The sequence below is a fragment of the Hyalella azteca genome, unplaced genomic scaffold (assembly GCF_000764305.2).
Source record: "Hyalella azteca isolate HAZT.00-mixed unplaced genomic scaffold, Hazt_2.0.2 contig7076, whole genome shotgun sequence".
Lineage (NCBI taxonomy): Eukaryota > Metazoa > Arthropoda > Malacostraca > Amphipoda > Hyalellidae > Hyalella > Hyalella azteca.
Window position 1 is genome coordinate 267921 of NW_025937210.1, and position 23532 is coordinate 291452.

General features: G+C 37.1%; 2 protein-coding genes across 2 annotated transcripts in view; both read left to right on the forward strand.

Annotated features, from left to right (window-relative positions):
* LOC108665772 overlaps positions 1–10483 on the forward strand; it is a 17959-nt gene extending 7476 nt beyond the window's left edge. The window contains exons 4-8 of the mRNA XM_047881112.1: positions 171–297; positions 4137–4304; positions 4541–4648; positions 7327–7459; positions 8774–10483. Coding sequence (XP_047737068.1) covers positions 171–297; positions 4137–4304; positions 4541–4648; positions 7327–7459; positions 8774–9657 — 1420 coding nt within the window. The 3' untranslated portion in view covers positions 9658–10483. The remainder of the gene's footprint in view (positions 1–170; positions 298–4136; positions 4305–4540; positions 4649–7326; positions 7460–8773) is intronic.
* A 4788-nt stretch (positions 10484–15271) lies between these two features.
* On the forward strand, positions 15272–23000 carry LOC108665787. The gene is made up of 11 exons (XM_018152589.2): positions 15272–15680; positions 16159–16324; positions 16516–16713; positions 17001–17187; positions 18766–18873; positions 19156–19175; positions 19608–19626; positions 19865–20031; positions 20341–20527; positions 20866–21097; positions 21385–23000. The coding sequence occupies exons 1-11, from the start codon at positions 15505–15507 to the stop codon at positions 21542–21544; spliced, it is 1620 nt and encodes a 539-aa protein (XP_018008078.2). The 5' UTR covers positions 15272–15504; the 3' UTR covers positions 21545–23000.
* The last annotated feature ends 532 nt before the right edge of the window (positions 23001–23532 follow it).

Consider the following 23532-nt stretch of genomic DNA (forward strand, 5'->3'; position numbering starts at 1 on the left):
CGACGTCGAGGCGCACTGGAAGAGGGTGAGGCAGGAGGCGTTATTATAAGTCAGCACGTGTGCCTCAACGACGTCGAGGCGCACTGGAAGAGGGTGAGGCAGGAGGCGTTATTATAAGTCAGCACATGTGCCTCACCGACGTCGAGGCGCACTGGAAGAGGGTGAGGCAGGAGGCGTTATTATAAGTCAGCACGTGTGCCTCAACGACGTCGAGGCGCACTGGAAGAGGGTGAGGCAGGAGGCGTTATTATAAGTCAGCACGTGTGCCTCAACGACGTCGAGGCGCACTGGAAGAGGGTGAGGCAGGAGGCGTTATTATAAGTCAGCACGTGTGCCTCACCGACGTCGAGGCGCACTGGAAGAGAGTGAGGCAGGAGGCGTTATGAGTCACCATGTTTTATTTTCTTCGTGGCTCAAATCGAGTTTCTATAGCATTAGTACAGAGTTTAGTTGCGTATCTTAGGGAAAAATTTTGACTTCATACAGACTCAGTAAAATGGATTGTAATCTAATTCTCCTTCTGTCAAAAGGTTATTTACTCTTCATTTGTAACGGTCTAGAAGATAGAAGTATTCGTAAAACTCAACCCGTTCGTTGGAATTGACGGCAATTTACAACAAATTAAGGTCAAACAGTACGAACAAAACGTTCGTCCATGCAATGATGGTCTGTAGGAATTTCATAGAACCGTTGATCGAAACTTGTATTCATTTCATTGTACGTTGAGCTTAGTGCCCTTGCCTGGCTAATTAGGTGATTATCCTGGCGACTTTTGTGTCGCGTAAATGCAGCCATTTTACCTCAAATTGACCGGCATTACGAATCCTCGCGAAACGTGCCTAGCAGTGCAATATTTTATCCAATTTTCGCGTGACTTTGATGAACTTGAGTAATTCAAGTGCATTTTGTTATTTAAAAAAATTATTGAAGGTCGCCACAAACTTATACGTAAGTGAGACTAGCGATATAGTGGCGTCTTGTTTTAACTCATAACAACGCTTAAAGCCTATTATTTACCTACCGACTTGTCTATTATTATTATTTTCCTGGACATAATTGTGTGCCAAATTATCCAAATGAGTACCATCATTTATCCATTCCTTGTCTTCCGACGCTTCATCAAAGCTCTAATGAAGTCCTAGATGTGACATTAAAGACTTCTTAGCTCGATTGTTTTGTTGTTACTTAGCATCAAAGCAAAACTTTATTGTCCGCTTCTGCGCTCCTTGGGAAGGCAAATATATAACGTTCGATGCACAAATTGAAATTTCGCGCAATAAGTTCGTTGCTCATGGCGTATAATGGGCAAGATTTAACATGAGTTCTTTATTAATTAACAAGCATGCTGAGGGACCAAAGACTGATCATGCTTGAGTGGAGGTCGATTTGCATTTTATTTGGATCTAGGTTTGTCTCAAATAATAAGTCATAATTTCCAAACGAGTTGAAAATAAGAATATTTTTAAAGAATTTCAAAATATGTTTTATTCATGTGAATTTTTATCTGATTGATACAAATCTATATTATTGGATGCAATCCTGTCTAAATAAACATCTATCAATAATACTCTGTGCTAACATTTGCTTGGGTTTGTGCGTGTAAAGCTTGAATGTTGTTTTACGACGAGAACCGTGTCAACAGATTGATTCTCTTGATCCTTGTGCGGCAAGAGATTTTGTCGAGTCAATGCCCGCATGTTGCCTTGGTCGGACGAAATGAAAGTATTGTGGTTATGAGATTTTTTCAAGTATCAGACTCGAGAAATCGAGCTCTTTGAAAACATCCGTCGAACTAGAACAATAAAAGAGTCATTCATAGAGTTGAGTCCAGTGTAAACGAAGTAAGAATTTATTCACCGCTTGTGCCATTATTAGTAAACATTGTTTATTCTAGCTACGATTCGAATTGTTGTTTAATTTAAGTTTTTAGGAATATTTTTATCATATGGAAAAGTATGTAGAATTTGAACATAATGGTACAATAAAGTAAGATATTGTTCAAAACGATGAAATTTTGAGTACATCGCAGCGTTAATAAGCTGATGTGAGGCTCTCTAATGCATTTATCTGTGTCGTTATTGAGCTTTAAAGAACAACGATTGTTATTATCCTCTATTCCTTTGCAACTGAATGATAATAAGGGTTTATAAATGAATAAGCATAAAGAGCCTTTTTCATTTGTGCTGTAAATAGTGACATAATTAATCGATAAAAAAATTAGAAAATGCATATACAGTGGGGGGAAATAAATATTCGTACACTTGAAAAATCAATATAAATCACTTCTCCTGTTCAGTTTGTGTACTTACATACATTAAAATACGATTTTTCAAGTGTACGAATATTTATTTCCCCCCACTGTAGCTTATGAAGTGATAGGCCTTGAATATACTATCATTTTTATTCTAAGGTTGCTGATTGACATTCCTGTTATTCAAATTCCAATAATTATTCGAATTTTACTTGTTGATTTTATATCAGTTCCGAGTTTTGCCTCATAAACTTGGTTCACCAATGGGTATGCGGGCTTCGATATCCCACTTATTGAAAATACACTAGTAAAATCGTAAAAAATTGCTCATTGCTGTGTAGTAATTTTCATCATGCAGCCGTGCATGCAATCAATGATATTTTATTATGTGCATTTTATGCAGCTGTACGTGTTAAGCTACCACGAGCTACGCTTCTTCCATTCATCAATTATACACATATACGTGTCATGAAGCAATTCACTAGTGCTTTTAGATAAATTTTCAAGTAATTCACACAGCTGTACGTGTTAAGCTGCTACGAGCTACGCTTCTTCCATCCATCAATCATACGTGTACGTATCACCAAGCAATTCACTATATGCTTTTAGCTAAATTTTCAAGTATTTCACACAGCTGTACGTGTTAAGCTGCTACGAGCTACGCTTCTTCCATCCATCAATCATACGTGTACGTGTCACGAAGCAATTCACTAATGCTTTTAGGTAAATTTTCAAGTATTTCACACAGCTGTACGTGCTAAGCTGCCACACGCTGCTATTCTTCTTGCCGCTGGCTGTGCTTCTCGTCATCTTCAGACGCATTGCGCGAAGACTCCTTATCGAAGACGCAACTCTGCGCAACCTCGACGACCGTCACCCCAACCTCCATCATCGAGTTGAGTCTAGTGCAAATGAAGCAAGAAGTTATTCACCGTTTGTGTCATATTATTATGGTAAACATTGTTTATTCTAGCTACGATTCGGATTGTTTTTTAATTTAATTCTTTAGGAATATGGCCATTATATCGGAAAAGCATGTGAAATTTGAACATAATGGTACAATAAAGTAAGATATTGTTAAAAACGATGAGATTTTGAGTACATAGCAACATAGCAGCGTATAATGAGCTGGTGTGAGGCACTCTATAATGCATTTATCTGTGTCGTTGTTAGGCTTTAAAGAATAAGGGTTGCAATTGTCCAATGTTCCTTTGCAACTGAAAGATAATAAGGATTTACGAATGAATACGTATAAAGAGCCTTTTTAGCGCATTTTCTCATTTATGGAAAAAATGCACTATTGTGCTCGCCATGTCCTTCTGTCTGTATGTCCGTCCGTCTGTCCGTCCGTCCGTGACCTCAAGTTTTCGTCGACGAGAAAATGCGCTCTCTGTCACTCACTGCAGTGAGTACTGAGTTTATTTTTCCCATTTGTGCTGTAAATAGTGACATAATTTATCGATAAAAAAATTAGAAAATGCATATGCAATGATAGGCCTTGAATATACTATTATTTTCATTCCAAGGTTGCTGACTGACATTTCTGTTAGTATTTAAATTCCGATAATTATTAGAATTTTACTTGTTAATTTCATATCAATTCCGAGTTTTGCCTCATATACTTGCATGGTTCATCAATGGGTATGCGGGCTTCAGTATCCCACTTATATATATAGAATAGTAAAATAGTACAAAAATTGCTCATGCCTGTGTAGTAATTTTAATCATGCAGCCGTGCATGCAATCAATGATATTTTATTATGTGCATTTCACGCAGCTTTACGTCTTAAGCTGCTACTAGCTACGCTTCTTTCATCCTTCAATTGTACGTGTACGTGTCACGAAGCAATTCACTTTTAGCTAAATATTCAAGTATTTCACACAGCTATACGTGCTGAGCTGCCACACGCTGCTATTCTTCCTGCCGCTGGCTGTGCTTCTCGTGATCTTCAGACGCATTGCGCGGAGACTCCTTATCGAAGACGCAACTCTGCGCAACCTCGACGACCGTCACCCCAACCTCCGCAACCCCAACCTGGCCCAACGCAAACAGGTCCAATATATATTTACTGAAAATGTTGAATGGTATAAATTCTTGAGTAACGCTGGGGAAACCAGAATTGTAGAAAATTGTCCTATCCATTTCTACTGTTATATTACATTTCCATATATTCATTTCCAGTATTACCTTCTGTTCTGTGCATTCTTCAATTTACCCTTCGGTTATTTCATCCTATATTCTTCATCCCTTGGTTTTCCTGCAGTCCTACCATCGAGTTTGTTGTACAGGTGGTTGTGATGCTGGCGACGGTGGTGGTGTTTTTCTTCATATGCCTTTTGCCGTACCACGTGCTCAGCTTGTGGACGCTGCTGGCACAAACCAAAATACCGTACGAGGTGAGATTTGTGATAGACCAATGTGTCATATCCATTTAATTAGGAAAAACTTCTCACTCTTATTTTTAAGGAAAATATAATTACAATTTATCCCGCAGTGATTTGTGATAGACCAGAGTTCATATCCTCTTACTTAGGATTTAATTTCCGGCAAAAATATAATTACAATTTATCAAGTAACGATTTGTGATAGACAAGAGTAACCTATCTTCTTAATTAGGATTTATTTTTAGAAAAAATATAATTACTATTTGTACGTATTTAATTGCACTACAGTATCAAGTGACGATGTGATTATGCCATTATCTGTTTAATTATCATAACTGCATAAAATGATTTATGACTTTAGATCTGACAGGAACCTTTGCTTGTTGATAAGAGACAATTGCATGGTTTGATTTTAATCATTTTCATAGATTTTGTAATCTAGATTTTTGGAGTCATGAGGGTTTTTCACAAATAGATAAAACGTTATCTGCCGAGCGAAATGAGCTAAATTTGCGGAAAGCGATATTGATATTGTTATAGTAAGTCGATTACCTACGTTAATCTCTTGGCTTATATAAAAATGCTGCAACTTGATAGCTCTTTACCTCTTGTGTTGTAGCTTGTGTATTTGCTTAGCGCTCTAATTGTTTATAAACTAAAAAACTTTATTCAAACTTGACTTCAGTCAACATTCGACTCCATGAACAAGTTGCTGTTGTAAAAGTATCAGCCGCATGAGATTCAAAGTTGTCCGGTTTGATGTATATTTTAGGTATTTTTTTTAATTAATTCAAGCGGCTATTGAAGTTTTTTCTTTCTTGAGCCTTCAATAAAACCTAAGTTCAACATCAAAATAAATTCTACAACGTATTTGTGAGAGCGTATAATCTCGGTTTCAGAACTTTGTAGTATTACTCATTTTGAATAATTTTTAGTAAGTAGAAGGATTAATTAATAGAATCATATTACAAATTAGAGTGGACTAGAGTTGAGTGGACTTAGGTGCTCAAGTTTGATAAATATGTTGGAGCCACGTAGGGCTTTCGAGAAGAGCACAATGCGTAAAAAATTCTATCAATTTGAAACTTTCTTTGCTCTTTGCGCTTTTAATTTCCACATGCATGACATTGGATATATACAGTCAATTACAGAACCGAGCTACGAAACCGGTTCAGAAAAGATTCTGTTCCACTTCCATTTCGTTCTTGCATGATTTACGCGATGGTTTTTCTCTACTTTGACGCTAACTAAACTGGAATCTCCATAAAGATGCCACACAATTTAGTCGTAGAACGACCAGCGAGTCAACGAGTGTTTCATTTAAGCTTGAGAAGCAATTTGCTCTTGCGACGCCTGGCTCATTCATCCTCAACCGCTGTACGTCCAGCCTGCCTGATTACTGTCAGTTCTTGCTATACGCAATCCTGCCTGCCTGATTACCGTCAGTTCTTGCTATACGCAATCCTGCCTGCCTGATTACCGTCAGTTCTTGCGCTATGCAATCCACTCCTCCAATTACCGGCACACGATTGCTGCTCCTTTGCGAATTCGAAGGAATCTTATAGCGCTGGTAATCATGCATGTAAATTGCTTTACTTCATTCTTGATCGATCTGTTGACGAGTTTGATCGTACTTACAATGATAATAGTGTTAGAATAAATTAAAAAAGTGGTAAGTAGTTTAATGTACTAAAGCCGGTGTTTACTATGTCTATTTGGATGCAATGCCTATAGCAGGAAAGTCAGGTTCGCTCGTGATGAAATTACTCTAATTGATGAGATAAATAAATTAATAGAGTCTCCTCTCTTCAGATCTTAGCAATTCATGCGCTGTGCGCATCCTAATTACCTTAATTAGTCTCACTTGAGTGTTATCGACGCAACGTTTTTCGCACTTCGATGTTTTCTCGTGCCATTTATGTAGAATTAATACATTTCAAGTTTCCATCTACATCACAGTAACACAGTGAGTTTGCATATAACACTAGAAACACGTGACAATATTTTTTCAATAACAATTTCTGACTTAATTAAACGGATCCTCGTTTTGCTCACATCTTCCCGTAGACAATTAAGTTGTTGACGCTACTGTATTTCCAACGCTTCTCTCAAAAAAATATTCACCTTGTCTTTGCAGCTGGAACGTTAGCGTGCGACCAGCGTAGCGTTCTCTAAAAAACGAGCAATTTGCGACTTAAAAGAGTGAAGTTGATTCAAATGAATAGCATTTTATAATTGCAACATGCATTTAGAAATTAACGACAGATAATTGCCAAATAAGCAATGTTTTTTTTTCTCCAAGAACTACAAGAACTTGGAATTCGAAAATATTTAATGAAGTGTTCAACATTTACGGTCATTATATTAATTTCCTTATATGCTTGATCTACCTTATATATCTGTCTGCGATATGTATGGCGATCATTCAATTAATTACAATAAATGAATTTCAACTGTTTACTTTTTTTAATTGAACCAAATATATATTACCTGTATTTCTTTTATTGTTCTAGTTCTAGTATCTAGTATATTTTTCCCAATAAATCTATTTTTTGGCCATTCTTCCAACGAGACAATTTAATTTGTTGTCCTATATACAAGAAACAATGTAGCAAAGAATGCTAATGCCCTAAACACGATAGAAATATAGCTGCTACTCGACTTCACGTAAATAAGTCCTGCCCGAACAGGTTTATTTCAACCTGGAGTTTCTAGTACGCCTTCTCGTTTACCTGAACTCGTCCGTGAACCCGGTTCTCTACAACCTCACATCTACAAGGTTTCGAACCTCCCTCCGCCACACTCTGCGCGGTTACCGTTCAGGTACGTGATATCATTTTGTGCTTGTTAATCTTGCATAGAATATTTGTTGTTTATATTAGTTTATCTTGTGACATTTTATATCATTACTTCAACGGTTGTGGTTATTATCCTTCAAATAGCCTGTTATGCCTTCAACCATTTTTTAACTTGAATTCAGCAGCTCATTTAAATTAAAATTTTAAATATTATTAAAATTAAATGCTGTTTATTATTAAAATGCTGCTTTATTAATCTTACTTATTTGGCAAATGTCATCATAGAAATGACATTTCTGACTGACTTAATGCCACCGATACTTCAATATAAATTCAGTCGCACAGAAACGCTGTGAAACAACACTCATAAGTTTATTAAATCATTTAGTAAATCGCAGCCAAACGTTATGGTACGTCGAAGTTTAGCTCGGTAATAACATAACTTTCAGTGCCTGCAGATTAACTCTGCAATCAGTTTATTATGCTAGTTAATCGCATTATAACGACACTGATACAAGTAAATTTCGCTGCAGTATCGCTGGGTTATAACACTGTTATTATTATCGTGCCTGTGCCGAAGCTTATTAGCTTTCTCGTATTACGCCACACAAGATAAAACGCGAAAACGTAGTATGACTGAAATTATTTAAAATGAAATAATTCTATGAAATAAGGTTGAGGTTTCTGTATAGTTTATGGCTGCTGCAAGCATTTATAGGATTTAATTTTGGGTTTAAATTATTTTGCGATTCCGTGAGATTGAGATACACGCACTGCATTGTGTAAAGAGACTCCGTTATGTAACTCAGAAGCAATCAAATCTTAGTAAAGTTTCTTGACAGCACTCAAGATGTTATTAAGAGTTAAGGTTGCAACTCGAGCGCACCTGCTACCTTAATATGATCCACACGGTATGGAGTATTACGAGGATTAAATAAAATGAAACTCTGATTATAATACTTAATAATTTTTAAAATGATGAATCAATTTTGACAAAAATGTTTTAAATGTTAATATTATGTTATACGAGTTAAGATATATCTAAAGCTATAAATCATTATGCACTATTATCGGGCACTATTGACACATTGAACAATACAGAACAACAGCTAAAGTATGAATTGTTAGCCGCGGAAGTACAATATTTACCGGAAAGTCTCATTAAAAAAATATAATCATGTTAAAACACTGGATATACTTGTAAAATGAGACTTATATTGACATAAGAAATTGAGTTTTAATTTAACTATATCGCTTTAGTATAGCATCAGGGATATCATTCAAAAATATTAAATGAATTCAAGGTTAATTCTCAACGAGAACTTTTTCAAATTTTCAGGCCGATCGACCTCGCGAAGTTCTTCCTTTCGGCCAACGGAAGTGGCGCTCTCGGTCTCCCCGTCACCTGCTTTATTAAGGAAGAGCTTGCGAGGCAAATCTGATCATCAAATAATATATAAATTTGAAAGAAAATATCGCTCGGTATCGGTCAGTTCGACACTCAACCTACGGAGCTCTAATCATTTCAAGTCTCTAGCATCCAATTCAACTCGTGATATTGCGAGTACAAGCAACAGTCACAATTTCGTTTCTCCTCAAAATATGCACTTGAATGGACCTGCAAATAACCAGAATGTTCCCCTTATTTCTTTTTCTTCGGCATCCACGGATTCAGAGGAATCGTCTACACATCAACGCCGTAATGCGTCTAGCCGAGAGTACCAAGCGCTCAACTCAGCCTCTTCCTCTGATAATAATTGTGTTTCTATGGATGAACTTTCAATTCCGGAGCGCCGGCCTGAGCGTGCACATAATAGTGCTATTGAAGAACAAATTGGTTTGTTATCCACTTCTTTGTTGAACGATGAATCATCCTATCAAAACTTTGCATTAGATGAGGAGTCTAACGGTAGTTGCGTGAAGAGTGACGTTCAACATGAATCTCCGCAGATATCAGCAAAACAAAACAGAATCGTCATAAAAAATTCTCCATTCTACAGGAAAAAAGTTAGGCTTAATTCAGAAAAAAGCACCACGAGCAGATTTTTCTTGGGCAGAAGTACATCTCTTCAAAAAAATGCATGGCAATGCAGCTACATTGGCTCCAGAGAGGTAAATCTGCCCCATCCCCCGTGGGGCTTGCGACTCCCGAGCAAGAGCTTGAACCTTCGATACGACACTCGCTCTCTCAGCCGATCTAACAACATGGAGAGCCATGTTTGAAACTTTTTTCTATTTAGCTCAATATCGATAATTAGGTAGACAAATTTTATTCGTTGTGACTTTACTACAGCTTTGTGTGTTTAGATTTTAAACTTGATAGCTATGTCCCCTATATGTATGGGGTTGAATGAATGAATTCATTGATATAACCAACGAATGTGTGAAGCACATAAGATTGCGGAGTTTTCGTGAACAACGAATTAATCTACGTGTAAATATTTCTTGCCGTTTGTCCTACGAATTTATCCATTATTAGAGTGTTTTTAGATTTGTGTCTCGGAGCCTAGGCGTAAACTATAAATTTCTAGATTATTTGTAGGTTTTAACTAGTTCCATCGTGCTGTGATTATTCGAGAACCTCTTTGAAAAGAAAATTTTATTCTTTTCTGTGTTAGTGTGAAGTTCTTTATAGGAGAACTGAAAACTGCCCATCAACTGAAATGATCGCTGCAGATCGGTAATATTATGTGCATAGGCTTAACTTGACTTCCTGCCTTAAAAAGACCAACGCTTTTCAAGTTATGGATGCATGTATTTTACGAAAGATTTGTTTGCAACTAAATAGGAGTAGCTTCCGTCAGCACTGCTTGAAAAATGACTGTGAGTTATTTACACATGTGAAAATAATCATTTTTTATAATTACATAACATAATTAATAATTTTCTCTCTGCGTCGTTTCCAAGATGGCGCTTTTCTCTTGTTTGCGTAACAGTATGTTATATTTGAAATTAGAATTCCGTCGCAATTTGCTTTGCTAAATCACCAACTCGAGGAGCGGTAGTTATTAAAATCCTTATTTTCTTTGTGTATTACCTGTTAGCTTTAGAATTAATTTTCTTATAATAGGTCTTAGTTTCATAAAAAAATATGTGAAGTGGTTTCAATTCTTCACTAATGACTCATGCTCGAAATTTCATCAAGGTCGACCCGGCCGGGAGGAGCCGCCTTTGCTCTGCAGAAAACGCAGTGCATCCGACACCAAGGCTCTGCTTGCTTTTTTAATGAGTCGCTCAGTGAAAGATCCCGTGGTCCAGTTAAGTTGGTTTTAATGCATCCAACGGAGTTGTCTTTATCCTAGATAAGTGCACGCTTATTACAGATGTACTCGTATCTACACGCGGCGATAGTTCCAGAATGCCTGTTTGGTAATGTTTTCCTTTCAGGACCTTTCTTAATGGTTTCATTGCCTGTTTTGTAATGATTTCCTGGTTTGGTAATGGTTTCCATTGCCTGGTTGGTAATGAACCTTTCTTAAAAAGTTACAAAGTGATTGTTACAAATCGGAAAAGAGGTTCATGATTTACAGATCACAGATTGTCATATCTGCATGGAAATACGAAAATTCATATTAATTAACATAACATTACACAGTGATGTCGGCGCTGAAGAGTAGGCCTGATGTGGCCTGTCGCCGATTCTTGTACTTTTCGTGACTTGTTCACAGAGGATCTAACATCGTATCCTTTGACAGGATCTCTTCTAGACTGACGATAGTTTGAAATAGCTACTAGACTTACACCGGGTTCGATATGGTGCTAGGCATTTCAGGACTTTTCTCTTGTTTGCGTAACAGTATGTTATATTTGAAATTAGAATTCCGTCGCAATTTGCTTTGCTAAATCACCAACTCGAGGAGCGGTAGTTAATAAAATCCTTATTTTCTTTGTGTATTACCTGTTAGCTTTAGAATTAATTTTCTTATAATAGGTCTTAGTTTCATAAAAAAATATGTGAAGTGGTTTCAATTCTTCACTAATGACTCAGGCTCGAAATTTCATCAAGGTCGACCCGGCCGGGAGGAGCCGCCTTTGCTCTGCAGAAAACGCAGTGCATCCGACACCAAGGCTCTGCTTGCTTTTTTAATGAGTCGCTCAGTGAAAGATCCCGTGGCCCAATTAAGTAGGTTTTAATGCATCCAACGGAGTTGTCTTTATCCTAGATAAGTGCACGCTTATTACAGATGTACTCGTATCTACACACGGCGATAGTTCCAGAATTCTCCATGACAATTGCCTGTTTGGTAATGTTTTCCTTTCTTAATGGTTTCATTGCCTGTTTTGTAATGACTTCCTGGTTTGGTAATGGTTTCCATTGCCTGGTTGGTAATGAACATTTCTTAAAAAGTTACAAAGTGATTGTTACAAACCGGAAAAGAGTTTCATGATTTACAGATCACAGATTATCATATCTGCATGGAAATACGAAAATTCATATTAATTATCATAACATTACATAGTGATGTCGGCGCTGAAGAGTAGGCCTGATGTGGCCTGTCACCGATTCTTGTACTTTTCGTGACTTGTTCACAGAGGATCTAACATCGTATCCTTTGACAGGATCTCTTCTAGACTGACGATAGTTTGAAATAGCTACTAGACTTACACCGGGTTCGATATGGTGCTAGGCATTTCAGGGCCTATACAGGTCTGAACATATATTTTTCCATAGCTTTATCTAGTCTGCTCATGAACGCGTTCATACTCGGAGCGCCAACGATGTAATTGGAGAGGCTGTTCTACATGTCGGTGATTCGAAGCGAGAAGAAATGTTGTCGCGTGGATAAGTTGCAGCGCAGTTTTCTAGTTTATAGCCGTGGCCCCTGGTGTTTGTTCTTGTTTCGAATTCTAGTAATCCTTCGGGGACCTTGTATAAACCAAGAGTAAACTTGTATACTTCAATGAGGTGCCCACGCAGACGTCGATAACAGAGGCTTGGAAGCTTCATAATCTTTAATCTTTCTTCATAGGAATTACCCTTCAAACATGCGATTATCATTGTTGCTCGTGTTTGAACATTCTCTATTAAATTTTTGTCCTTTTCAAGTCTCGGTGGAATCATATTTCCAAAGTAAAATTTGCTCGCGGTAATTACTAAATTTGTGATCAGAATTACTTGAATTATACGGCTAAAAAGTTCTATACAACATTTTTAGTTTTACACATTTCAGCGCAGCTGGAAAATTATTAGATCTTTAAAAGTCATAAAATATGTGCATTAGTAAAGCAAACTCTGTATCTATCGAGGAAACGTATATGTTGAATTATATAACTTGTTTGATAGTTGACTTATAAAATATATTGTAAAGTATTGCTGGACTATTTTATTTCATGGAACAACCGTAATTTTTCCCTGTCAACATAAAGAATGGACATGAATTGGAATAATTTGTGACCTCCTATGAGCGTCATTTAATCGACGACTCGTATTGAATTAAATTAAATGAAATAGCGGTTTCAGCGTTTATTAGGCCGTAGGGGTCGCCAGCCGAAGACCACCACTGCCGTGGATGTAATGGACCATCATGATTCCTGCCTTCCGGAACGTAGCCTTCAACACTTCAAGCCGTCCGTATCTAGGCCGTGGGTCGAACCAGCCCTCGGTCGAACGGCCACTTGTCGAAGGACGATAAATTTTGGAACAGAACTATGCTTTCTGAAACCTAACCTCAGATGCGGTGAACGTAAAATTACGTAATTTAACGATGCCCAGAAGTCATATTCGATCCGCGGCCTGGTGGACGGTGGTGCAAGGCAGGTGGTGGTCAAGGCCGGAAGAGGACAAAGCCGAGTGGTGCACGGCTGATTGGTGTAGGTCAGGAGAGATCCAAGGCGTTCGATTCAGGGCTTATTGGTGCACAAAATTGGTGGTGCACGGCTGCGCTCCCGGCCGTAGGCCTGTCGCCGATTCTTAATATCACAGAACATTCACAGCATTTTGCGGACCCAGAACTCGCAACTCACTGCTACAATTCTGCTTTTGTTTTAACCGCCCTGCTTCCTCGCCGATTCTGACCAGAAGCTGGCGCACAGAGCTGGGATCGAACCCGCGCCTCTCTGCACCAATCTTCGTACTCTGAACTTTAACCACTACAATTCAGGTTGGTGGCCGAGTGGCTAAAATTACTAAGATTGGAGCAGTGGGTTATGGGTAGAGACTTTCAGATGGCTGTGAAAATTCTTGTCAGAATTGTCGAAGTTGCCAGGTGACATTGTAACATGAATTGCGGACTATAGAACAGTATTTAGCCGTAAAATTTCGGTGATATTTCAGGCCTGTCACTACAGCCCCATGAGAGCGTCTGCAGTCATGCCATTACAGCCCCTTGAGAGCGTGTGCAGTCATCATGAGTCATGCCACTACAGCCGCTTGGCGCTTGAGTGCCTGTAGTCATGCCGCTACAACTTAATGAATTTATTTACCACGTTTTTCTTAGCTCGCTTTCGTGTCCTTCTGTCTGTGATGATCAAATCTTGCAATCGATATTTCACCAACTTTTCCGCTAGCTAGCGCTCTGAAACTTTCAGGAAAGCTCAGCTCCCGATGACAATACGATAATCAATAATTTGTTGCACGTTTCCAGGCGTATTTACTCAATGAAAGGTATGAAATGGAATACGGGAACAACAATGTATCCCCTCGAATACAATTTTCTACAGAACTTCGAAAAGAATTTTCTTTCGTGCATTTGCGTGGCCAACTGAAATAAAAGGAACTGAAATTTTCATGTGTAGCAACGGACTAAAAAGGAGAAAATACAATACTTAAAAAAACTTAAAAAAACACGTTTTTCTTGTGGACTAAAGAGTAGAAAATAAATTATGTCTTGCCCCAAAAAAACGTGGGTCGGGCTGTACGTTCACCATCAAATTTCCAAAATTCGTGTGTGTGCTTTAATCATAAATCTGCCCGACCCACGCTTTTTGGGGCGAGCCATAATTTATTTTCTACTTTTTAGTCCACAAGAAAAACGTGTTTTTTAAAAAGTTTTTTTTTTTAATATTTTATTTATATCTGTCATTCATCGTACGAAAAACAAATTATTTTCATTTCTTTTGTGTCCTTTCAACACATTTGATATTGATTTCAAGTTTTAACAAATTGCGTATACTTTGCCAAGTTGTGCGATGGATATTCTGCATATTTGGTAGTTCGAAACGAGAGTACGAGACGTCAATTTGAGATAAACGGACGGAGCTGCAGATAAGAAGGTGGACTGGGTAAGTGCAAGTAGCCCAAGTACCTGTCATGGGGCCACATTCTGGTCTTCAGAGGCTCCCGCAAATCTGAAACGAAACTAAAAGTAGCCAAGTACTGTAAGTGCAAGTAGGTAGCTAAGAACAACAAGCCGGGCCTCTAATGGTCTTGCGTATACCTAATTTTAAAGGGCTTGAATTGAACGGCCTTGAAGTAGTTGACTGCGTTAAAACAAAAACAAGTTCAAATATTATTCTGAACATCGTAGCCGCAATNGACTATGAGGAGCAGGAGCCAGCAATTTATGGTGAGTGAAGCTAGAGTATAGACCTGTATTTTGCATGTTTCAATTCAAGTTTAATTTAGCTAGTAAAAAAATGGCATCATTTATAAGAATAAAAGTAGTCTAAGTTACCCCATTTTACGGTACTTGCATTGTGATCTTAAAATATTGTTGGCAAAAATAGGCCATTTTTAGCGCATTTTCTCATTTATGGAAAAAATGCACTATTGTGCTCACCATGTCCGTCTGTCTGTCTGTCTGTCCGTGACCTTGAGTTTTTGTCGACGAGAAAATGTGCTCTCTGTCACTCACTGCAGTGAGTACTGAGTTACATTTTTTAGTTTTTTCGAAGAAATTGGGAAAAGAAGTTTGGCAGAAATTTGAAAGAAATTTCATTTTTCTTAATTTTCACTGTAGAAATTTTTGTGTAGGATTTGCCAAGGAATGTCTTTTAATGAAACTATCATTGTTGTGCATGAATTCTCCATGAAGAACTCCAATTAGGTATCTTGGAAATAATTCAAGATTAAAGTACCTCAGATCATTTCTGATTGTTTATTAAATCATAATTAGGCATCATTATTAGAAAATGGCTAACTTTGCTGGTGTGAGAGGTAGTAATGCTGGGCAAAAAGGAGACCTCTCTCAACAAAACACTCCAAGTTCAGCTGCTGCAAACATTGGCAGTGGCAGCATCTTCTTCCGTTCCAAGCTGCGATCAGCCATTAGCTCCTCCAATGACCTCATTTCTAGTATTTCTAATAGGTATGTTGCTTGAGATTGCATTTCTTGTTGATATGAAATATAATTAATTCATTGTTGACAATTGTTGAAACACATAGCAAAAATTATGTATAATATTGAATTATCATTTAGCGTTCTTTCTGCATAATTAATTACTCATGTAAATAAAACATTAATGAAAGTAAATTACCAGTAGATCTTTAAACTAATTTTTTACAAATGCTTGCCTCTTTCATTGGTATTTAATTCAATTTTAATGTATTTAAATTGGCGAAAGTGCTGGTGAAGTAAATTTGAAGTGACCATTCAAAATATTTACATGAATATTGCTGTTTAAATAGAAACTATGTAAAAGGATTCATGTTTGATATACTCCCTTTAACTTCATGACTGGTATTGAAAATAAGTGATTTTATTGTGAGGTATTACAATTATGTCAATTTAATAGGCTGCTATACATTCAGCACCAAATAATTAATTAATGACTCCTATCTTCCAGACTAAGCCTGTTGTCCAATCCTCCTGATGCTCCCCCAAGACTTCCTCCAACTCCCCCTGAGCAAGCCCAAAGTCTAGCAACCAGGGAATGGGTGGAGGGTGCATGGGCCAATAGGGGTGAGATGGACCCTCCTAGCAGTCCTGAAACCACCATAACAAAGCTAAAGGTAAATTGTGTGCAGTTATATATTGTGAAAATGAAAAAGATGTATAATTGGGTAATATTAATGTTGGGGATGTGTGTTAAGTAAGAATAATTATTCCTTTATTGATATTGCTGAGCTGAGGTTCAGGCAAATGTGTGTTGTTTTTCTGCTGTGATTTAGGTATCTTATTACATTCATGTTATTAATTTCAGGGCAAGTTTAAGTTGGAAAACCTTCAGGAAAACTTGCAAGAATTGGGTCCTGCTTTAGAGGACCTAATTGCACCTGACCCTGTGTCAGACCAGTCATCAACTCTGCCGTCTAACACTCCCCCTTACTCGCCTGGCATTGGAGAAAGAATACGAGCTGCCATCAACCCCACTCTGGAGCGCAAGCTTGAGGACTATAAGGCTAGTTTTGTTGAATTAGAGCAAGACTACCGGTAGTGATATCCTGGCTGCTGTGATTATCATTAGCCTCGTTTTTGAAAGGTATTGGAAGAATTACAATATTGATTATTATGCCAGCTATAAATTAATTGGGCATGATGGAGTGTTTCATGTCAACTTGCCTGATATTAGGTCAAAGTATTACCTCACTATTGATAAATAAAATAAATTGATTTTTTTTAATAAAAAGACTAAACGGTAAATAGATTATTCTGTTAAATGTATTAAAAAGAAGTATTCTTCTAAAGGCAATAGCGATTCGAACCTTGAGTGGAGAACCATCTGCAGCTGCCTGCCAGAAAATAGACTTGGATGTCGCTGGTGCTGGAGCCAAGCGTCTTTCTCAGACAAACTGCTCAATTAAAGTGGACTTAGTAGAAGACTCGTGCAGCCCGCGAGGCTCTCAAGGTGATCCTCAAGACTCCAACAGAGAAGGTGAAGGTCTTGAATTTTCAAACGCCATCTCTAATTCAAATGTTAATTAAAAATTCCTCAAGTGCAACCTCTATTTTTAAATTTCCATATTTATTCCTAATTGATTTTTTAGAATTTTTTGTATAATCTATGAACATTTATTGATTCCACTGAGCACCAAATAGGATAAATGTTATGAAAGAATTAGCTGTCAGAAACCTTCCCATTTCGAGGTTAATGCCGATGCGGATAAGATTCTAGCTATTATATATGTACTTAATTCTGATGGTTATAAATGATAGTCATTGATTCATTTCTAAAGAACTCTGGATATCCCTAGACTGGTGCCAATGGTTAGATGACTTAGATCAAACACTCGATGCTATAAATAATGTGAAATTTCTCTTATGATTTAAGTACATATTGCGTATGTAACAGAATTACTTGTATTACATTACTTCCAAATACTACAGTCGTTGTCACCAGTTGGAGTGTTGGGAGTTTGGTAAGACCAGAGTTGCTGCTGCATACGATGGCACATTCCAGGGTCAGTTTAGAACGTTCTTTCCAACAAAGCAACGTTTTTTGGGGGTCTGAGGTGTATTGATTAGTTTCAACACTTCAATGACTGATATACTAACATATGAAGGGTGATTTTTGATTTTCCGTGCATGTCTAATCTAATGAATTTTTTGTACTTCTTAATGTGGTCCTAACTAATGTAGGTATCAAGATTCTGCCCAGAAATTGGAACACTGTGCATAGTCAAAATAATTTGAGATGGGAATGCTTCAAGCGTCTTGTACTGAGCAAACTATACATGGTCTAATATGTTCTTTACTAACTGCATTTCTTACATTCTTCGTCTAATGTTCACTAACTAATGCTTTGAAGAAACGGAAGTGTGCTGAAAATTACCAGTCTTGATGCATACCTATGGAAATGCGTTACTATAATATAGGTATTAGTAGAAAATTTATCGTTAGAAATCATTCAGCTAAATAGATGCTTCGAATTTAGATGAAAGATTTCATCTAACTTTGATTCAATCTCGTTCCTGTAGGAGAGCTTCAATAACTATAACAGCATGCATGAACTAATTGAGACTGGGTCTTACAAATTTTTTAATCTAAACCCTGTCTACATTCCACAGTTTTTTTGTTGTATTTCTCGAGGTAACTGAAATAATTTTCTTCAGTACGACCTGTCTCTCTAAAATTGCACATTTGTTTCAATATGCCATTTGATTGTCGTTTCAGCCTATTTTTAGATTTATGGAATAATGTTTTAGTTTCTTTTGTGCTTTATCTAATAGATGAATTCATAGATACTGGAAGCGTTTCCATGCATTTATTCCTTCTATATAATTTTTGTAGCTATTATCATCATTGATATAATTAACTGATTTTTTTAGAGATCAAGAAACCTACCTACATTTGTTTAAGTATATTTGTGTTGAGATCAAGCTGCAGCGTTTTCAATATCAGTAGGTAAATTTTTGCTTAAATTAAACTTCTTTTAAATTTATCACTAAATAAGTTTTCACATATGTTAGCAACTAATGAATATATTGACGTACGACTTATGCTTGTTCTGCAGGCGCTACTGAAGGTCAGAGCGTTTCTGTGTCGTCACGCTCCTTCAACTCCCTTCACTCCCTGCACGCTACCGGCCCCGACCCATACGATAAACTCAAGTATAAGCACAGTGAGTTATCGATTGCTCGTAAGTTAATCATGCTGCTTTCTAGTAAATTAGTTCGGTTTTATTTATAATAATGCTTTTCTTGCAAATTGAATTCCAGCCCTATGTTAATGATTTATTTATTTTTTTAAAATGAATTCTAGATTTCTAGCCCAAATATATGATACTGGATTGCTTGGCCAATATTTTTGGACCGATCTCGAATTAGTGCGTAACCGCCAATAAGTCACTCCGGTGCCTGTCAAGTACTAATTTAAATCGGTGGTTGGCCTCTACCTTTTCCAGCTATTCATTCTCTTCTTCAAGTTCGAACCAGCAGCTTGTACACCACTTATTCAAACTAGAGTTTGTTCACTAATGGTTTTAAAATTTAAATTTGAAACCAGTGCTTGCCCACTACCAATTTAAATAAATTTTCTGCACTAAAAATTTAAAACACCAAACCAGTGTCGCTACACTACCAATTTAAACCAGTTCTTGCCCACTAAAAATTAATGCCAGTGTTTGTACACAAAATAATTTTTTCAACTACTAATATAAACCAGTGCACTACTATAAACTTAAAATTTAAGCCAGTGCTTGTCCACAATTATTTTGAATAAGGCCTGCTTTTCAAGATGTCCAGTTACAGCAGCCATTTTTTGTTGGAAATTTATAAGGAACAGTCGCAAAAAACTCGATTCAGAATCATGTGGTAGGTAGTTCTATAACATTTTTAAGATGTCCAAGTGTGAAAGAAGCTCTGGATAAGGGACGGTAAGATATTAAATTATGGTTTAGTTATTTCTTGGATTTTTTTTTCACTGATTTAAAGTATTATTTGATTATCTTGAAACTTCCAACCGTTATTATTTACATGATTCTTCTTCTAGCCGAAATCTGTTCCTCAAAACTGAAAATCAATGTTTCAAGCTATATTATCAGTATCACTTGTTGGTTCAATTGCTTAATTTTTCCGTATTACGTTTAATTGACAGTCGTTTATTTGTTTCAGGATCATTAACGTCATTGCAGTCGTGGGCATCTAGCCTTTCATACGATAGCCAGCAAGACGACCCCAACAACCCACGCGACTTCATGCGCAGCTTCGTCGAGTGCATCTTCAAGGCCCCCGATGACATCAGCGCCGTGCAAAAAGCGGCTTTTGCTGACGTTGCTAAGGTATGATCGGACAGAAATTTTACAGTGAACTTATCAATCGCATAGGTTTTTGTTCACTAGATAACGAAATTAATTGCATCTGGCGTGGTTACCAAATAATTGGTTTACTAAGTGCAGATTACTAAGTGACGAAACAAAATTTTCAGAGATTCTCTAAGTGTTGTTCGATAATCTTTTAACAAAAAATTTGATTTCATGATTGAGTCACTGCTTGCATATTGATAACAATTTTTTCTATGAAGTAACCCATATAATTTTAGCTTTAGAATTATTCAATGGAATAAATTAAGATTCAGTCATTGCGTGCAGACTGACAGCGGCCGACTGTGGTTCGCGAGATGCATCAATGGCAAGCGCTGCTGCCGGTGCGTGTGTGACGCGAGCTTCCTGGCGCTGGTGCAGCACTTCAGCGTCGTGCTAGCCGAGTGCGCTGAGGCTGATGACTTCTCGCCTGCTAAAAGCCTTATGAACATGTGCTTCACATATTACCATGAACGTGAGTGGCTGTTAACTGTGATGAAAATGTGCTTCACATATACCACGAGCAGAATTTATGATACTACCAATTTATTTTTGATACCATCAATACTATGATACTACCAATTTATGATAGCAAGTATGTCACCAGCAGCCATGATTGTGAGTAACTGTTACACAAGAGATTTTGTGGTGTAAGATTAATCTGTACGCTTGAAGACTTAACTTATTTTGTTTCCTGACTGTACCCCTTGTTGCTTGCAATGGAATAATGCTTTAATTTCGAGCTGGAAAATCATGTAGCTAAAATTCCCACCAGCTTTGGAAACATTGTGCTATCTGTTTACCATTTCGCAGAGAAAAGCCCAAATAGCGAAGTTCGGACCAAAGAGTTCCTGTACATGCACCTTCGACATCAGCCGATCTGGTCGTCGCTGCGATTCTGGAACGCAGCTTTTTTCGACGCCCTTCAATGCGAACGAACTTTGCGCCCCGTCGCCACGAGACAGGAGCTCGAGGCGGGATCTAAGGACCAGGCAGTCAAGGATGAGCTTCACTACCAGGAAAACATCACTTTTGGACAGCTTGGGTAAGTGTTTTTGAACTATAAAGCTACACAAGTAACACGATCAAGTTTGATGCAAGACTGGGTTGCCAAACACGATTAAGGTTCTTGAACTTTAAACTATTGATTTTCCTGCCTTCTTTCTTCAATAAATCAAGTCTGATTATTGAGAGAAATTTCGATTTATGGATGCCATGCAATTAATTTTCAAATGATTGGATATGAATTTATCCTATCTATTACTGATTTGCTAGTTTATTATTTATGTGAAATTATGGAGTATTCTTTTGGTGAATCAATATTGCTTTCAGGACGTTCACCTGCAACATGCACGCGTTTGGTCTAAGCAAAGAAATGGTGTCGGAGTTTCTGCGTAAACAAGTCACCATAGCCAGTCTGCGTTCAGAGCAAGTCCAGCTACTCAGAGACAACGTGAACCGCCTCTACAGCGAGGAGCCTGAGTGGCAATGAACTCGCTTACATATTTTTTTTCTAGGAAAATTCCTGATGTTTCCATTTAGATCGAAAAGCATGAAATTATTTGCTTTCATTTGCTCACGTGAAGATATTCCATGGCATGCGATATACTAGTCTCTGATACTAAAAGTTTCAGGTAATGTATTGTATTTTTCTTTAATGAAAATATTTTGCCTTCATTTCACTAATATGACACATCATTCAAGTGAAGACGCAAATTTTACAATAAATATTTCACCCATAATTCTGCGAAGTAGCACCACAGGTTCATTCATGCAGCAACGAATTGATGACGTCCAAAGTATTGAGGCGTTCTTTTGCAGATCACCTCTTCATAAAGAGTGTTTTACTTGGCCATAAAATATAAGTAGAAACACTATGTCAATTTAGGTCTTCCGCATCTGTTGTGGGTGTGAATTCAAGAAACACGAAGATCTTACCTTATCTCTTACGTGTTATTGTTAGCCTTTGTTATTGTTGAACAATATTGAAGTAAAATAAAAACTGAAGTCTTTCCTGTAACATTTCAGAGTCCGATCGTTCATGATTCTGGTTTATAAGAAAAAGCCTGATAAATGATTTATTCATTGTGACTTCAGGGCCATCACAATACTTCTTGAAAATAATTACTCCTGAAAATAATTACTCCATATTGTGATCACCCTGCGTTTGTTTGAATGACATAAACTGTTATGTTTACCTATCTTCGATGTTTTGGTTCCGTAATTAGTTTTAATAGTAATGGAGAAAACTCTCCATACAGTAAAGAAAGTATAGAAAGTGCGGTCAAGAGCAGAAAAGAATATAAATATTAGTAATAATTGTGCCAGTTTGGCTTCTGCAATATGTTTCTGCTAAGCTGTTCTCATTGATGCTGTGCGTGATTGTGATGAAAGATTCATCGTTATCATGAATACCTTTCTTGACCGTTTAGAATCATATTTAAAATGACTTAAGTCGTAAAATATTTAGAGGAAAACGTATCAACGAAAACTTTATTAATTCCTAATATGCATGGTATAGTAACTCATCACTATTTATTTATGTATTGCGCTGAACTTGGTCATGAGCCCACCAATAAGATTTATTCTGTTATAGGCATTGATGAAATTTGAAGCTCACAACTTCTAGTATCGATTTGTCTTATACTCGTATGGGAGGATTGTTGATTATTAATACTGTTGTTGACGACGGTGATGATATTTGTGATATTGTTGTTGATATTGTTAGCTTGTACACGAAACTGGTTAAATGCAGCAACAGCTTCTCTTGTTGTTAGAAACGCTTCTTGTTATTGCTGATCCATTACAGAGTGATTAAATTTTGTTACTAAAATTGAGATAATAGTTGATTTTCTGGTACCTGCAGTCCTTGGAATTTCGGAGTTTTTTCCTGATCACAGTTTTGATTAATTTCCACTGTCAGCTGTGTTGCAGGAAGCTGTGGCTGGTTTGCAAGTCATGACAAAAATTGGCTATACAACGACTGTATTTATCTGCAGATAAATTTATTGAATTTTTAATGGAATTTTTTAGAAACTTCAAAGTTAGCTTGCTAAGGAGATTTGTGAATTTGAAGATTGTTATGCTTTGTGCTTTCAATGAATTGGTTGTGAGCTAGAATAATTAGTCTTGACGCTTGAATCTCGCCTTCAGATTTTAGATTTAGCTCTCTTGACTACTTACTTGATTATTATTCTATTAATCTAATCAGCTTATTCGGGGAGAATCATTCTGTAAATATTTGCTTAGCTATTTTTTTCTTAATTTTTTTATTTACTCTACATACCGTTGTATAAACGCAAAATGTGTTGTTGATTTAAAAATAAAAAATTTAGTTTCAGTCAATGTTTTCTAACGATTGCTCCCCATAATTTTTCTTGAAATAATTATTTTAGTTATCTAGATACTTATGTTTTATTTGAAAGCTGACTTTCATGAGTTCTCAACTTGAAATTACAGAACAGTTTCTAATTATTATAG

What these genes read in the sequence shown, in the direction of transcription:
- LOC108665787 (XM_018152589.2), top strand. Translation starts at nt 15,505, where the DNA reads ATGGCTAACTTTGCTGGTGTGAGAGGTAGTAATGCTGGGCAAAAAGGA. An exon ending in CCACCATAACAAAGCTAAAG is followed by an intron (nt 16,325 to 16,515) that starts GTAAATTGTGTG and finishes TATTAATTTCAG; the next exon opens with GGCAAGTTTAAGTTGGAAAA. An exon ending in ATCACTTTTGGACAGCTTGG is followed by an intron (nt 21,098 to 21,384) that starts GTAAGTGTTTTT and finishes TATTGCTTTCAG; the next exon opens with GACGTTCACCTGCAACATGC.